The sequence below is a fragment of the Caloenas nicobarica genome, chromosome 3 (genome assembly GCF_036013445.1).
Source record: "Caloenas nicobarica isolate bCalNic1 chromosome 3, bCalNic1.hap1, whole genome shotgun sequence".
NCBI classification, from domain to species: domain Eukaryota; kingdom Metazoa; phylum Chordata; class Aves; order Columbiformes; family Columbidae; genus Caloenas; species Caloenas nicobarica.
Genome location: NC_088247.1, coordinates 87,182,585 through 87,200,151, shown reverse-complemented (window position 1 = coordinate 87,200,151; position 17,567 = coordinate 87,182,585). Strand labels below are relative to the sequence as shown.

Genomic DNA, 17,567 nt, shown 5'->3' with positions numbered 1-17,567 from the left:
TACATTAAAGGTTTTCAAGGTGCATTTCTCAGGAGGTGCATGAACATTAAAAGGAATATGGAAATTTGTAGAATTCTAAGAACCAGTAAGGAAAGTAGGAAAGCATGCTTATGACTTTATAAGGGGAATCCTAGGAAGCTGAGACTTTTGAAACTACGTCATTTGCTGTAATCTTTAATTGCATTGCTGCTCCTTTATAAAGAACCCTTCAGCTTTTCCTTTTTCAATTCTGTCTGCATAATCTGTACATATATATCTTCAAGCCTCACAACATCCTGATCTCAGAACCTGTGCCACAAGGATGACATCGTTAAATAATTAGAATAGCTTAGATGCCAAATTTCCCAAAGCTGCATTCTGTATTCAGAAGTTTGACACAAAAAGACAGCAATGGCCTAACAAAAAGCAAACAAAAATCACACATGAAGATTGGAATGCATCACTGTTATTAGAAGAAAATAGTGATTTACAAATAACTGCATACTATGCTGAAATAAAACAATCTGATGTAACTACACAAACCTAGGACATTTCAAATTATATATTCAATTGCACACTCCTAACTGATGCATTCAGTCTCAAAAGGGGTATTCTGCAACAACGATGATGCTAAAAGTGATTTTTCCCCTCTCTTCTCTTCCTTCTTTCACAAAGAACTGGAATCAATGACTCAACTTGTTTCTTGCTGTCCTGTGCATATTTATTTTTCTTTATTTTTAAATTCCTACCTTATTTCTCATGACTGTGTCATCTAGCTTAGCAGTCTATCAATTAAATCTACGTCAGCCACAAACACTAAATATGACCTGAGAGAAGATCATATTGTATTGCACGGGAACAGAGGTGTATGCTTCCACTTACTCATGTTCACGATTTTACTTTGTTAAAATACAATTGCACAAGAGGGTTATAGAGCATCTCTATTTAATACAGGCCCATTGGCAAATAGGACAGGCTCAGAAATTAATAGTGAGTTTTGTAAACAATCTCAGCGGAAGCTTTTAGTTTTACATGCTTTTTTTTTTATTTTGCTGTGGGACTACTCTTCTCTTCCTTGTAAGTTTATTGATTAAAGCCTTTCTGAAATCCTTTAATCAGGCTCTGAGGTTTTTCTCAGCCAACTAGCAAAATCCTTCTAATTGAGGAAACTGAATTAGAAGTTATGATTAAATCCATAAAGCACTGTACATATCAGAAGCCAAAGTTAAAATTAGGAGGCAAAAAAAATTTAGGAAATGTAGCATATATATACACACACACACACACAAATATATATAAAATCTTCTGTAAAAATGATAATAAATTATTAAAAGTTGTATGAGAACAAGAGAGAAAAAAGTTATACAACGAACCCAGAAATTTATTGCAAGCAACATCCCCAAACATTTTAATAAAATATCCTACATAAAGTTTGACAAAACACACTGTCTGTATCATCTCAAAATATCTAAAATGGACAAATACATGTAGAAAGTTATATTCCTTGTCAGTTGCCAATCTGATTAAAATAATACAGTAGACCACCTCTAAAAACGTTATTTAAGTTATCAATTGAAATGAAAAAAAATTTCTTAAAAAAGGCCAACCATCTGCAAGACATTCCATGAATAAACACACAGGCCCCACCAGTACCACAATACTGTAGCTGCCAGACACACTAAGCTTTACCAAATATAAGGCTATTTTCCATAGACACTTTTTAGTGCAAAGAGAGTTTGAGACCTTTTAATGTTCAGCCATATCAAATCCAAACCATTTTCTTATACAGAATGTTACCCTGTGCATGGCTAGCTTTATATTATAGTAGTAAGCATTGTACTTACGTAGAATTTGTTATTAAAAAGTGATCTGAAAAAAAGTTTTTAACATCCCCATCCTCCCTTGAACAAATGAGATGTTTCCACAACCATAGTTCATTCTATCTGTTCTCCCTCCTCATCGCTGGACTCAAACTCCCAAGATTTAGGAGAGCTACTTTTCATCATTTTATTGGATAAAAAGAGAGACATACTCCTGGGATCAATGACCACCAGCAGCTGGGTACTCTCATGCTGGTACTACACACAAGCTCCCTAAGAGCTCATAAGCTGTTCAACCAGATCCATGAAAAGCAAAGCCTTTGGGAGGTGTTTCTCTACTCTGCTTAGGGATTCTTTGGCCTGCCTTTCCCAGTCACCTTGCTATTTTCACTGAATATATAGAACCCTGCTTGGATAGGACCCAGTTTTAGGCAAGGTAACATTCCAATTGAAGTTGTTAAAGTTGGTTCTCCTGTGCTTATCCAGAGCGTACATTTACAAACACAGAAGCAAACTGAACTGAACTACAGTGAAAGATGAGTAAAATAGCTCCTTTATATTGTCATGCATTCAATCTATGAAACATAATTCACTTTCAAAGGCTCATTTGTAGATTTTTTCAAACACGTGGGTAAAGCTTAACTTTCTTTAAACTAAATAATTTATAGTATTTCTGATACTAAGATATGCAGGAACAATTGTGTTTTATTTAGGAATAGATCTTAAAACTGCAAGGCTCATATTTGTCCTTCCACAAAATCTAAGGCAATCTGGATGCAAAGGTTTCCCTTTCTGTCCATTTTTATTTTAAATACCTAGTCTTGCTGAGTCTGGATCTCAAAAAATTAAATGGCATCCCTACATAACTTCATTGGTACGTGTACTGTCATTACAGATACCACTATCAGCAGATATCTCTCCGCTTCACACAAGAAAAATTAATGATGGCTTAAAATCGTCCTAAAATTAAAGATGACTTAACATGAAAATTTTCCCACCTGTGTATCCTTGTACTTGTCTCTTAAATCCATAAGCCGGTGATAAGCTTTAATCGCTTCTGAAAACTCTCCAACATCTGTACTGGTGAGAAGATAGTTCTCCCAGATTTGCCAGTGCTCGTAGTTGCACTTGAGAGCTTCTTGGAGCGTTCGGAATGCTTTGATTCTAATCAGTAATAAAAAAGAAGAGTCTATATTAAAGATTTAATACGGAAGATTTCTGTATTAAAATCAGTTGGCATTGTATCAACTAAAAAGCTGCTTTTTTTTTTTTAAAAAAAACAGGTTTGGAAAACAGTGCCATGTAAAAGTTATTGTTCATAATTTACAATACTGATAATTCCTCAGTCTCTCTTGCCAATTATTTTCCATCAGTTCACTCCACAGTACACTCTGTAGAGCCTGAACTAGGCAATTTCTGTGTTAGCTCTCATAATTACATTTAGACAAAAAATAATTATAATTGTGCCATCTATGTCAATATTTTCTTTTCTGAATTTTTAACTGGGACCATAAGAAAACAATCCCACTCATGCTGCAGTTGTAACACCCATTAAAAATTTTAAAACCACTGAGTTCCTGGCAGATACAGAATGATATTGACTGATTTTATCACAACAGTAACAGCTTTTTGTGATTTATTTTTAACATTTGCACATGGTGAACATGCATACTCCTTGCACAGAAGCCCAGCATTTTCAACGATTTTTTTCTTATGTCAGCTGGAAGCTTTACTTACACTCTCTGTTCCCTGACGCCACACTGCTGTGTGTCAGTGGCCCCGAACACTATTAGTGTCCTTCACCAAAGGTGTTGCCTAGTGAACCATCTCACAGTGGCAGAAGAAAGTCTTGTGGAATAAAGGTGGACAGAAAAATTCCTATAAAGTCACTATCAAGTTAGGAGGCATATTTATTTTTTCATATGGATCCACTGCAGGCAACTCTTTACCATTCCCTTATTGAAGGAGATAAGTAATGGCATTCTCTGGTAAGGAACATAAGACAGTTTGGCCAAATCAAGAATTTGGGCTGAAAGCAGCTGACCTACCGTTTACAGAGATATAACCTCCTGCAGAACATGAACTCAATGCTTCTGGAGTCTTAATGCAATCTGAAGCATATGTTGCTAAGGTCTGGGTGCCTACTGTTTAAAGCTGCCTAAAGTTTCAATAAATATGAAACTGAACAAAACTTTCCCAGAGAATCAGAATGATATGGTTCTTTGGACTTGAAGAGATTGAAGCTTACTCTGAGCTGGACAGTCATGATATGTAGAAAAAACAGAGAGGAATAAATTCTTTTAAATGAAAACTTGAAACAGAGTTTTCCCAGGCTGGTAAAAATATTCCTAAATCTCTTCTTAATAAAGATAACATAAAGATGGCTTGTTATCAAAATTTGCAGTTCACTTGCTCTATTGCTTGAGTAAGTTCCTAAAAGTGCTGTCTTTACAGAAAGACAGCTCAAATAAATTGTTGGTTGAGTTTCAATAAGAGGGTCCAGGAGAGCATAAATATCCCAGCCAGGAAAAGGGAATGTCTGACTAGTGGATCAGGCCATTAAAAGTTTGGAATTGCTGGGTCAGGCAAAACTGTAAATAACCGCCATAGTATTAAAAGAGTTACCATACCTATATATGCAAGAGAGCTGACTGACAGAGCGAAATTATTGAAGGAAAACAGGTCATTTGGCAGAGCTGTGGCAGAACAGCCCGCAAGCAGGATCTTCTGATGTTCACCCCCCTTTTCTCTCTCTTCTGATAGATGTGATGCTGTCAAGTAAATGTGCTAATAGGTGGGTCTCTCCACCGTTAACAGTCTTAAATAAGGGATTTCAGACCCTGATTTTGATAGATTATATTAAAAAAGCATAGACACCTACTCCTTCCTCTGTGGATTTTGCTACAATTGAAGCTGAGATCTGCCACAGCTCTTTCACAGGCTGGAAGATGCTCTGGCAGACTGATGTACCCCAGTCACCTTGAGAAACTGTTTCTGAAACTGCTCCTCAACATCTGCAGGATGAGCCTGTATGATCTCCCTCATCTTCTCAAAAAAGTTAGTAACTTATCAGGAGGGCAGATGCCAATCAAATGGAACTGTGAAATGTAGCCAAGATACCAGAGGGATGGGATGGAAATCATACTCCTCAAATCATCACTCTTGCTACACTAATAAAGTCCTCTAGGTTCTCAAAACAATCCCGCTATGTATTTAATCATTCATATAATGATGGAGTTATCCTTAACCAGGACAAGTTAAACCAATTCATATATAATCAGGAAACAGCAGTCAGCACGCGTGCATCATCCTGTCTTGGAAACAAGGAATCTTTCACTGAAAGGGGAGAGGGCCAGTCCCAGTCTGCTCTGAGAAATACGAGATCTAGATCTCAAAGGCCTCCTGGCACCCAAAGAAGTTTTTCTGGTAAACTGAAGAGGAGAGTCTGTTTTCATCACAATTAATTTTTCTGGAGGAAATTAAGAATACACAAAACTTGTGGACTCTTAAAAAAAGTCAACAAGCCCAAAAAACAAAAAAAACCCCTTCATTTGGCTGTCAATAAGTTGTTTGCATACACTTTTCAAAAAGACTTACACATTTTATGTGTCTGTTGTCTGAGACTCTAAGCCTTATGCAAATGCACCACAATCCTTGGGTGGGACTGATTTAAGAGCCTGGTTGGAGTAAAGCTTGATTTTAACGAGGGAGCAAAAGAAAACAAGTAACTTTTATATATATATATATATATATATATATATATATATATATATATATATATATATATATATGTATCTCCTTACTTTTCTTTTTTTTTGTTTTTGCCAGCTAGAAGGCTTGAAAAATAAGAATTTACACTACCATCACAACTGCCTTCCTCCCCCCAAATAAATTATATTGAACTGCACTACTATGGATCCTCTGTTTTGAGATTGGGATAAAATAACTCACACACAGTCTTGATCTGTAAATGACTACACAAATAATCAAAGCAGTTGCTATTCCACAGCAAATACAGGCCAGACTCAGCTATCAGCATATGATACTGACTTAAGAATTCCTGTACACATATTCCTCTCCTGCGTGATTCCTGTGGGAAAAAAGCTCGGAAACACGCACCCCTTTACCGCTTTTGACACTATATCAAATAGGTCACAAGTTCTGTATGCATTTAGCATGTTAAATCACAAGTGTAGATTAAAAATATTAAAATTAAACCAATAAAGTGAAACTAATCACTCAGTGGTTTCTCAGCCTTGTAGTAGATGAACAGGCAGAAAAAATATTTTGGTTAAAGACATTTTCATGAAACAAGCATATGCCAATACACTGAGCATCTGACATACCCTTTTGAACTTTATGCACACGCAGCCTAAGACAAAAAATTGGGCATCCTCAAGGCACTGCTGAAGGTGAAAGGAACTACTGAAAAGGTAAAACAGGCTCCTGATTTCTATTACTGTTTAGTCTTGAGTAGTTAATTCTAACCTTCTTTTCTCCTTTATCCTGCTCCCATTAGCATATCAAACCATCTCTTGAATTCATTTATGATATTACTTCCCACATTTCCTTAGTATGTTTATCAGTTTACCTTTTAATGTAAATTTACTATTGTTTTTATCTTTTTTTTTTAGTTTACCTCCTGACTACATAACCATATAAATTGATTACAGATTTTGAGTAAGGTTTTTAAAAAATTATCAAATTCTTTTGTTTCCTTCTCAGAGGAAAAGTTATAATGTGAAAATTCTTCTTAAATATTAAGTTCTTTCAGGTATTCTGTGTCTATATCTAACTTTTATTGCATTGAGTTGAAATACAAAATAAGAAACAGTCCATTTAGGTCAAAGGTTCTTGTACTAATGGTTAATTTGGATGGAAAAGAACAAGTAGCTAGTGTTTGCATGGATCTCCATCTGCTTTTGCAATATAAAAAATAAACTGCCTGTTTTTTCCCTTAAAGCTACTGAAAGCAATGTAGTATGAATTGACGTTGGTCTGAATATATAGTTTGCTTGAAATGGATGCATCTTTTTAACTTCACAGTCAAATTAGTTTCCAACTTGAACATGAGTGTTTTGTACTGGTTGTACTTACTACATCATAAATACTTTTAACAAGAAAAAATGTAGAGTGAGGGGTTGCTACTTTTATAAAGCTTATGAAACACTATTTCCTGCAAAATGAACTAAGTTCTCAATGATCCAACCTGGGAGAGAGAACTGAAGGAATAAGAAATACAAAATATATGGTAACCACATTATAAGAAAAAAAAGCTCAATGTCAAAAAAAGGAAATCCCAATTATTTCTTTTCGAACCAGTGTTTTCTAATCTTATTGAAGTACTTACTTCTGCTTTAATCTGATATAAGCAGTTGATAAATTGTTCCAGGCCTCAGCATTCTGTAATGATAAAAGGAAAAGCATTAAAAAAATTTCATTTATATTATGCTTACTTGGTAAAAATACATAAATGAAACTACTGTCAAATCTCAATTTTGCTAATCACACATAGAAACACATATTTGCTACAAGGCAGTCAAAAGATCACATTCATTTAGAAATCACGTTAATATAGAAATACATAAATATTACTGACTACAGCAACAATCAGGTATATAAATATCAATTAACTGCCTTCTGGTTGGAATACACTAAGTCAGCTCTTGGCTTCAGTTTAAACTGTAAACAGGCATCCTCTTCTGGATCTGGCTGGTATGGCTGGTGAGGTCAGTGCTCCCAGCACCTCATCACTTTTCACTAGCTGGAAGTTACTTACCTGCACTGCTATAGTAGTGGAAAAAACTATCTGAATGTCCCCTAATCCACCTCAGGCAAAACTAAGAGGGTCAGTTCCAACAATGTTTATCAACTGTTTTAGCTGAAAAGGATAACGAAGTGCTCAGACAATCGTTCCTCTGGTAAAACCAGCAGAGCCACGAACAGAGATGATCCTGCCCATCACCTTATGCTCCTGTAAATTTGAAGCTGCAACACTGAATTCAGCAAAGTAACAGTCAGTAAAAATTTGAAGAACAATGAAATGAAAGGTACCCTGGTAATGAGGGCTATCCTCAGGCTTAAGGAGTGTTTAAATCATGTTAAGAAACCATTTTGAGGCTTAATTCATGAAAACAGTCATTACATTGCTGCAGTTCGTTGTAGAAAAATAGGTTTCACCTCCTTAATTAAGAGCAAGCCCAGCATCCTTTACTTACAAGAGAAAAACCACTTAACCCACTGAGAAGTCAGTTGGCTTGTTCTTATGAATACAATCAAATACAGGCCCCAGACAGATAAGTGAAAATTTCAGTGCCTCTGCTTGGAAGTAAGTCTACTGTACTGAAACAAATAATATGAATACAAAAAGTAAAAATTCCAGTTAAACACAGGGTTGTCTGTATGTACATTTTTCCCTCAAGTTATTTAATCTTACTAATAAAGAAAAACTAATACTGTCACCTTTCATTGACCTCTCACTCTTTTCCCCAAAAGAATGAATAATAGTTTCTATCAAGTAGGTGGCATTAACTCTAAGTGAGCAACATGCTGGCAGTCTGGCCTTGTGACAAAAGTACTGCCAGTGCATTCCTGAGAGGTAAATCCAGCTGACGCTTCTGCTATCTCAATGCACCGTCACACTCAAATAGCAATATTGCACATGTGCTTGCTCCGGGCATCCTGAAAAACTGGCTAACAAGCTCTGTTTGCCTCTGCTCATGAACGATATAGTTACATATTTACCTGCCATACCACCACTTATTTGACTTCCTTTTCAAGAAAATGTGATTACTGAGAGGACTAAGTATTTTAATTTAATTTTTTGGTTTTCTCTCTTTAGTACTCCTCACAGCCTACTCATTCCCTTTTCTCTGTTTTACCAACGTATGCAAACATAAATTTCTGCTCATATTTTAACATTCACATACGCATACTTGGACAAAGTTAAGGATTGGGCAAGTATTTTTATGATGTCTCATGACAAAAATATATCCTTCATGCACAAGTTTAATTTATTCAAGGGGCTAAGGTTTAAACAAGTTTTTCATTATTACTTTGCTTGTTTATAATGAAAACATCGCTGTTACTCTTAGATAAGCCATCTGAATCTCTTGTTGAAAAGTACATACATCTGGTTCCAATGTCACACAGCGCTGAAATGCTTTGGCAGCACCTTCGTAGCCTTCTAAAGCAATGTATGCACAGCCCAAGGAAAACCATACACCTAACTGGAGAGAAAAAAATGGATGATTAGACATATACGCATGCACATTTCTGCACAAAAGAAACAATTTTGCCTGGATGCTCAAACACATAATAGTCTTGTTGATTTTACCAGATTTTCAGCTATTATAATACTATTGCATTGGTATAAATAATATACTGCATGCCAAACATAGGAAAACTTTAAGTTCAACGTTTTAATGAATATGGATAACCAAAGGTGTTGACTACATAAAGACTACTTCACCATACGTGAAATGCTATTTAATGGCACATCTTCATTTGGAGAAGAAAGTGATAGCTATTTATAGGTTTGCATATTTTGCTTTAACTTGTGAAAAATCCACATTCACTTTATAGTATTACAATTAGGCCAAATGGTAAATGCTAGGATATGTATTTCAAGAAAATAACATTTTACAAGAAACATTTTTAATGACTGAACGTGAACACTTGGAAAATCCTAGCTCTTTCTACTTGTCAAAATACCAGTCTTCTATAGTTTATAATGCAATGTTTAGAGATAGAAATGTACTTAAATAATGCCTTGTGTAGAGAACAGAACTTTACCAGTTTGATAATCTTGAGTTGTAAGTCCTTAGTTGTAAAAACCAAATACCTCTCATCCATACAGATTCAAATATATCAGATATAGGCATAAATTACAGCAAATCAAGTATGTATTCTCATAGCTCTTCAATAGCAAGTTCCTGATTTGCCACACATTTAATTCTCAAAGAGTTGCAACCTAAGCAGTACTGCCTTTTAGAAAAGCTCTATATTTCAGAAAAAGTATGAAATCCCAAGTACATTCACAGAACATTTTCTGACAGCATTATACTGTTTAAATGTATGCAGTCAAAATCAAACAGAGCACTTCATAATGTGATGCAAAATCGTTCCTGGTAGTACCACCTACTGCAATGAGCTCAACAATTTCTCCATTCTAAATGCAAAGGAGAAAACATAGATTTTCCTGGGAAATTTTTTGAGAGAAGGAAAAAGGTTGGGAAGACCAAGATGGAAAAACAAGTTACATTAACTCTAATTTACATTGTACAACAACGTGTTACTGTTCAAGATGTCTGATTAATCTTTATATCCTCTTGTGTTTTTGGGCACTAGTTTTGAAGCAAGCAGTTCTTATAACTCAGGTTCTTTGCAGGAAACCATAATGGCTATTTAAATACAAAAATGTTAACTTAAGAAACATTTGCAAATCCAGGATTTTACAGGGTTGAGGATAAAGCTGTTGGTTCATATGCGAGGAGGTTCTGTCTCTACTGATTAATTGCAAACTCTGTAGCAGATACTTTTGCAGTTCTCTCCAGATCACTTTTTTGTCTCCGAGACCCAACTTAAAATCAGTAACAAGATTTACCTGCTATAGAGTTTGTAGTTAATCTGCCCAGCATACAAATGCATGAGCTTCATTCCTGTCAGACCTGGCACCCAATGTATAGTCTTCAGGATATCAAGAAAAGAACTGAACAAGCTTGGCAATAAAGAAACCCTTTTGCACTGGGGGTGTATGTGGGATGGCTGATCTTCAGGGCATATGGATGTATTAATAGGTGAGGACAGAACTGCCAGTTACATCTGGCCTGGGCAAACATGAAAATATACTTTGCAGCACTGTCAGCCTATCACCTTTCCTGATCTTTAAACTCATAGTTCAAAAAAGAAACTGCGCACAAGGAAAAAAACCCAAGGGTTCCCAAATCTCAGAGGGTAAAATAGATAGGAAATAAACATTTAGTCAATTTCATTTTTTTAAGCCTCTTTTATCCATCAAGTTTCCAGAAGTCCAGCACTCCCACATGGCTGCTTCCTTGTTAATTCCCCTTTCCCTTCTTTCTAGATCAGTAACTTTCTGGACATGAAAAGCAGGGGTAGAGACTGGGAACAATCAAGGATGCCATTGAAGGCTAGCTTTAGCTCTGTAGCTCAGGAGAGAAGTTAAATAGTGCTTCCGTGAAAGGTGAGAGAAAAAGAATCATTGCATTTTTTATAATTTTAACAAGTAACAGCGACACAGTCTCACTTCTGAGCTTGTGCTTTCAGAATCTGATTGACTAAAACTTCCACCATTTTAATTTTTGAGGCTGATGGTGAGACACTACAATCCCTCAGGAACTGCCTTACCAATGCTTAGCCTTGTCAACTCCTTTCTCAAGGGGAAGGTAAAACGATTCTCTACTTCTGTGGAGAAAAGCTATACGAGCAGGTACCTAGTAAAAATCATACAGTCATTGCACAGAATGGTAATAATTTTCTTTTCTTAGTAATCTGAAACAAGATATTTTGTCTAGCAAATTATAAGAAGGTTTCAACTGAATGGAAAAATACAAGAACTGGACATGATGGAGAAGGTTGGGAAAGGCGTCCAAAAAGGATCCTTTAGCAGACATGAAAAGTGAGATGAAAAGTCTTTGGGATGGAAATTAAGTCAAGGAGTTGAGATGCTATGACACAGAGACAAAAAGTATACAGAAAATGGAATAGGTCACGGAGATGGAAGAATGTTGCTATATGTTAAAGAAAACGTCATAATCAGTTATATAGAAAAGAACTGTGTAAAAGAACAAGAACTGATATGGATTAAAATGTCAGGCCTCAGTAAAAGAGCAGTATAAAGACTGTATCTCTGAGTACTTGACCAAAATGATGAAGGTAGCATACTAAGGGATATCAGAAGGCTGTAAAAGTAGAAATCCCAGAAAATACAGAGAGATTTCAATAATTCAGCATAGTTTAGTAAATACCATAACGAATTCAATTCTGAGGCTAATTTTTTTAGAAATGAAGAAGCTAGTCAAAAGACAGTACTTGCCTCGATCAGTATGAATGATCAGGTTCAATATACTACAGTACAAAAGATCATTTGTAATATACCTAGATTCACTAGTCCTTCAAGAAGGACAGCAACTCATTTAATATAGAGGATGTTAAATTTAAGAGGTGCTTAAAATGGAAAAGCTACATTAAAAACTAAATGGGAAGCTGAAAGCTAAAAGATCTACAGAAGACTTGAAACATTTAAAGATGAGATATTTCAAGGCCTGGAAGAACCGCATATTGTCTTTCGAAAAGGTTCTAAAAAGACTAGACAATTAGAACAGTTAAAAACAAAGGAGTTTATTAAGAATAAGAGGACGTACTATAAAAGCTTGTGTGCTAGACAAATGAAAAATCTACAAAAGAACAAGTTTGACAGGTTATAGGGAAAAATGCAGTAGCTGTGTAAAAAACAAACAAAACCTCCAAGGTTCATTGCCTTTGATCTACTACAGCGATTAACTGGTATTTTATCATCCCTTAGATATCTGGAAAGGGACCATGAATTTCTTCCACAATATAAGAAGGACAATGACTCTTCAATAATATATTTAGGATACAGTTTAAGCTATTTTGTGTGGAAAGAATGCTAAGAATTCCCTTTTTATTGGGGAGGGCACAAAATCTGCTGATCCTACTGGCTGATGTAACAATTGCGCTGAGGAAAATGACTGAAAGGTAACATAACAAAAACTTTGTCCAAAGTTTAAAAAAGACTTTTGTCAAGGCTTGTGGAACTAGGTTAAAGATCTTTTTTTTTTAAAAAAAAAAGTGTGTTGGCTAGAGGTTCAAATGTTGCTACTGATTAGAAAAACACAAGAAAACGAGCTGTAAATTTCTATCATTTGCAAAACTGAAGACACTGACCAGCAAAGGAAGATAATTTAGGCTTGGACTCTTTTTTTAAAACTTGCCATCAGGAATTTCCAGGCAAGTCTTTAGCAAGTCTAAATGACTACAAAATGCTTTAAGAAAGTTTAAATAATTTTCTCATATTAGTGGGAATATAGTTCCAAAATAACCTAATTACAGTATAGCTGAATATTTAAGAAGAAAAAAAACCCAAATCATCTACCTGAAGAACTTTTTTGCATTGTAAATCAATTTCTAGTATTTGTATATGGCAAATATATACAGATTTTTTTTTTTCAGAATCCACTAAACTCTTCAGTACAATACCCTTAGGAGTACTACAGTGTTAGTTTAGAAACAATCTATATCATGCAGAGCAAAACTAGTCTCTGGAGTTAGTAATTGCAATAAAATTTTAAGAGCTCTAGCTGAGTGAAATCCTCATTTTTGACATAATTTATCTCCCTTCTAATTCAGTTTCTTTTGAGCACACCACACTGAAAGAACATACTACAGTATAGAGGCTTTTATCATATTTTCCAATGAGAGACTCTAACTGAATTCTTGTTTAAGTTACTTTTACTACTACAAGATGGATGAAAAGGAGAATTGTTGAGAATAAGCCTCGCATTGCCTCATCCAAAACTTTAAATCCCAGATGGAGTTGATAGCAAGCTGACTTCTAAAGTGTGACTGTTTTACCAAACTGGAGAGAGATCACTTGTCTTGCTTCACGCCTGAGAAAATTATATCCTGATAAGTTATGAACCAAATAGTTTAGCACAAAAGAGCATTATTCTTTCCTTTCAGACTGTGAAGTGTTGGAGAACGGTGTGGGCTCAAAAAAGGTGCTATGAACACACTACTTCTGGAAAATTCAAATGTGAAGTGACTGGATATAGAAAAATCACACACTGTTCAGTGCAAGGACTAACAAATCTGTAATTTAGCAAGCCATAAGTTTTGTTATGCAGACTTTGACTGCTGAAGAAGTGACTACATGAGCTCTTTGAGCTCTTAATTGTCTCAGTCCAGCCCTGCAAGAAGCTCGCAGTGGAAATGCAAGAGAAATACATCTGTCTCCCACTAGACATGTCCTGGAACAAGCAATTCTGTCAGCAGCAGCGCTAATGAAGACAAGTTTCAGATATATTTGAACTGTTAAGACTTTCATTCCTTTGTGGATTCTCCAAAGTCTAATACTCATACTGCAAAAACGTACCCTCAGAGACCTCAACCAAATCTGACCATTAGGCCGAAGAGTACACAAGATTAATGGAGGGTTGACAGAGAATGGTTTTATCCACCAGATATTTTGGGGAGTCACTTGCTGCAGTCTAAAAATCCCTTCCTCCAAAAAAGTTTCTGATAACAACAAAAAAATAAGAATCTCTTTGTAATAGGGAGTCCTAATTTACCTGATAAATTAGTCACAATTCTGGGAACCATTCATTAATGAATATTCTCCCTTCCTTTCTGCTCTTTCTCCACAAGACATCCTGGAATAGGAAACAATTCATTTCTGTAGTAGCAGAATACAGATAGACTTTAGAAGACAATGATATGTCAACCCATGCTATCCATTTGCTCAATCTATTTGTTTGAAACAATTCATCTTTATCTTAAATGGAGCTTCCTGAGCAATAAGAGGAGGAAATGTTCGCTTTCCTATACAGACTGGCCTATTTTTCTTGGATTGCCTTTAATTTTGAGCTTCCTTTGTATAGGATGCAAAATAAAGCATCTCAGCAGAATATTTATCAGTTTTGAGCCCTGTAGGCCATTTTCTGCAGCCATTTATTATCCAGGAGTCCTCTTGATTTCAATAAGGTTCCTATCTAGGTAATATATATATTTTCTTGGCTTTTCCTGAGTCAGTAAGAGAACTGAAATGCAAGGGAAGTGTTTTTGTTCATTTTGCTTTCCATTCTAAAGGTGTTTATAAGCTATCTGGAGTTCACTTGAGTATGAACAGGACTCTGATTCGCTGGAATAAAATACATCATTGAAATACAAAGACATTTCAGGATATAAGATTTGAAAGGCTGGGGGCCTTTAAAATTTTTCTACAGCAGAAGTCCATCTAGCTATGTGGAATTCAAACCAGCAGCTTCACCAGTATTCTTTGGAGAGCAAGAAGGAATATCGTACTTTAGCATGGACCTGGAAATGGCTATGAAGATCACGATTTCTATACATAAACAACCACAAAGCTGTTTTAAATTCTCAAGACCTTTCACAGTGTTGAACTTACTGGGATGGGATATAGTGGCTGAGAAACTGAAACAAGATTAAAAAAATTGTCTGCAGAACAGCTTGCAAAGGCTCTGTCAAAATACCCAACTTTATCAAGAGAACCCTTTTGACTGTGGTTTCAATTTTGATGCATTACTATAAAAAAAGCTACTGTCATCACAAGTATAACACAATGCTTCCCAGTGACTCCAGATAGGGCAGACCAGAACACTCAAAAAAGATTTCTGTGAAATACAGCTTGTATCTCAAAGCCAACAGACAAGACAAAAGGATAATTTCACTAAAATCTATACAGCATCCTTCTTATGAGTCTTTTGCTTGACACTTGTTCATGATTTATTTGATTATAATTATTTTTCAACGGCTTGATCTCATTGAAATAAAAGAGCTGTACAAGTAAAGAGTTAGCTGCATGCAAGGATCTGAATGCAAAAGGATGTCTTCATTTCATTATACTACCGTTTTTAGCTAGGCTTCCAAGTACATGGTAAAAAATTTGCAAAGAATAGTAATAAGCTGTTACTTCGACAACTGTGCACAGATCTGCCTCTAAAAAACATGTGTCATCTTTCAAAACTCAACACACCAACTGAAACAAAGCCACATGTGTATCATTTCCCAACCTGCATTGGGTTGATCTGCACGGAACGTTCAAAGCACTGCACACACTCCTTGAATTCCCGGTTGCGGAGATGGAGGAGGCCTTTGGAGCGCTGGGCACGGGCACTGCGGTGCCTGGAGAGCTCCCAGGCCTTGTCATAGTACTGGTGGTCCTTAAGAACATCACCAAGCAAACAATACAATCCTGGTGTTTCCTTTTTCTCCAGCTCCCTCCTGAGTATTTCTTCTGCCTGTTAAAGAACAAACATAAATTAATACATCATGGGACAATTTATTTTCATTTAATCACCTACCTGAACAAATACGACTTTAGCACCTTGCAATCATCAGTTGAAGACTAAGAAGTAGAGGTAGTAAGGAAACAGTGTCTTGATCCAACACAGTATCAAAGACAAGGTCTAGAGAGAATCTGTTTCCAAACTGTTTTTAAAAAGACACAATTCAACGTCAACATAATATGGTGGCTTTTGGTTTAATACACCAAGGGAAATGTGTAAAAAAAAAAAAAACAAAACCACCACACGAGAAAAAACAAGAAGCAGGTTGCTTCTCATTTTATACCTTAGGTGTGTATTCTGTTCCAAGAGCTAATTTCAGTCCTGGACATCAAACCTACATCTACCTCACAGCAATGCACTATTAGCACCATTAAGGTATGTGCAGTCCTAGTAGTATTATCATCTGTGTTTTTTATAAATTCTAGTAACTGCTCTTGCAATGACTGTCATTCTTTTTTCTCTAATTGCTCTTTTCTGTAAATAGTTATTTCCATTCTATTATGTCTGAAGACATATCCACTTTGATACTGTTGGTTTTGGAAACACTGCTCTTTTACATAAGATGCAGAAGTTGTATCTAAATGTTTGAGATAAAATATATTCAGAACATATACAGCATTACAGAAAAGAAGACACAAGCTGGGTCTCCCAGACATTTATTATGGGCTGTAACCAACTTTCAAAAGCTCTTTATCTCAGGGTCACTATCTCGTTCTAACAATAAAATTATTGTTTCTCTTTTAAACAAGAGATAGTCTGCTCTCTGTGGCTTTTTGAAAAGATAAATACACTGGACAGATGAACTGTTGTTCAGACCGAACTCTTACCTCAGTCCCCTGCTGCAAAATTGTAACATACATAATTCAGCTCAGTGTAATTTTTCCTATTAGAAAAGATCTATTCGAAGCACTCAAACCAAGATTCGGAGCAGCTTTGCCACAGAACTGAAGTCTGACACTGTAACACTATTCATTGTCCTATCACAGCTAGCTTATCTAAAAGGAGAGCTGAGTCCATCTCTGCATTTAAATTATCACTGCTTTTCTTGTTCCTGTAAGAATTGTTTTATTTGCCCTTCAGGTTATTTCTAGAGAATCAAAGTCTATTCCTCCTCTTCCTCCAGTCAGTAAAATTCATTGATCCTGCCTGAAAATCATCTTTAAAAAAATGAATTTGTTTTACTTTGTTTTGAAATATTTAATATACAGTAATTCTAATGCTTCATTCTTACTATAATTTTTCTTAAATGAAGTAGCTGCAAAAGTCTACAATTATTTGAAAAGCACAAATGTGAAGAAGGGATGTATTGTTTAGATGTCTAAAGGGATCTTAAACTAGCAAAAATTGAATCGCATTAAGAAGAAAATTAGTGGCTAGATGAAAACAACTTAATGGCAAGTGGTTTTAAGTGCCTATGGAACAGTTCTCTAAAGAAAGCAAAAAAACCCCGATTACTTTAAATTTAGAATCAGCCTAGTCAAAACACTAGAAAACCTCACCTAACAAGAAGATGGCACTTGCAAATGGTTTGGTTAAAGGGCAGATTACTTCCCCTCCTCTGCCTCCATTAGTTCCTATGACAAGATTAAAAGAACGCATATTAATAGTAGATTTTTAAAGATTTTTTTTTTCTAGAGCAGAAAGAACTATGTGCTTTACTATTGCAGTAAATACATTAGGCACCAAAAGGTAAGTTTTA

General features: G+C 35.7%; 1 protein-coding gene across 1 annotated transcript in view; it reads right to left on the bottom strand.

The window, feature by feature from the left end:
- The window catches only part of TTC27 (tetratricopeptide repeat domain 27), a 125,177-nt gene that overhangs the window by 11,440 nt on the left and 96,170 nt on the right, over nt 1-17,567 (bottom strand). The window contains exons 13-16 of the mRNA XM_065631646.1: nt 15,593-15,820; nt 8,930-9,028; nt 7,150-7,202; nt 2,798-2,963 (exon numbers count right to left, since the gene is read on the bottom strand). Coding sequence (XP_065487718.1) covers nt 2,798-2,963; nt 7,150-7,202; nt 8,930-9,028; nt 15,593-15,820 — 546 coding nt within the window. The remainder of the gene's footprint in view (nt 1-2,797; nt 2,964-7,149; nt 7,203-8,929; nt 9,029-15,592; nt 15,821-17,567) is intronic.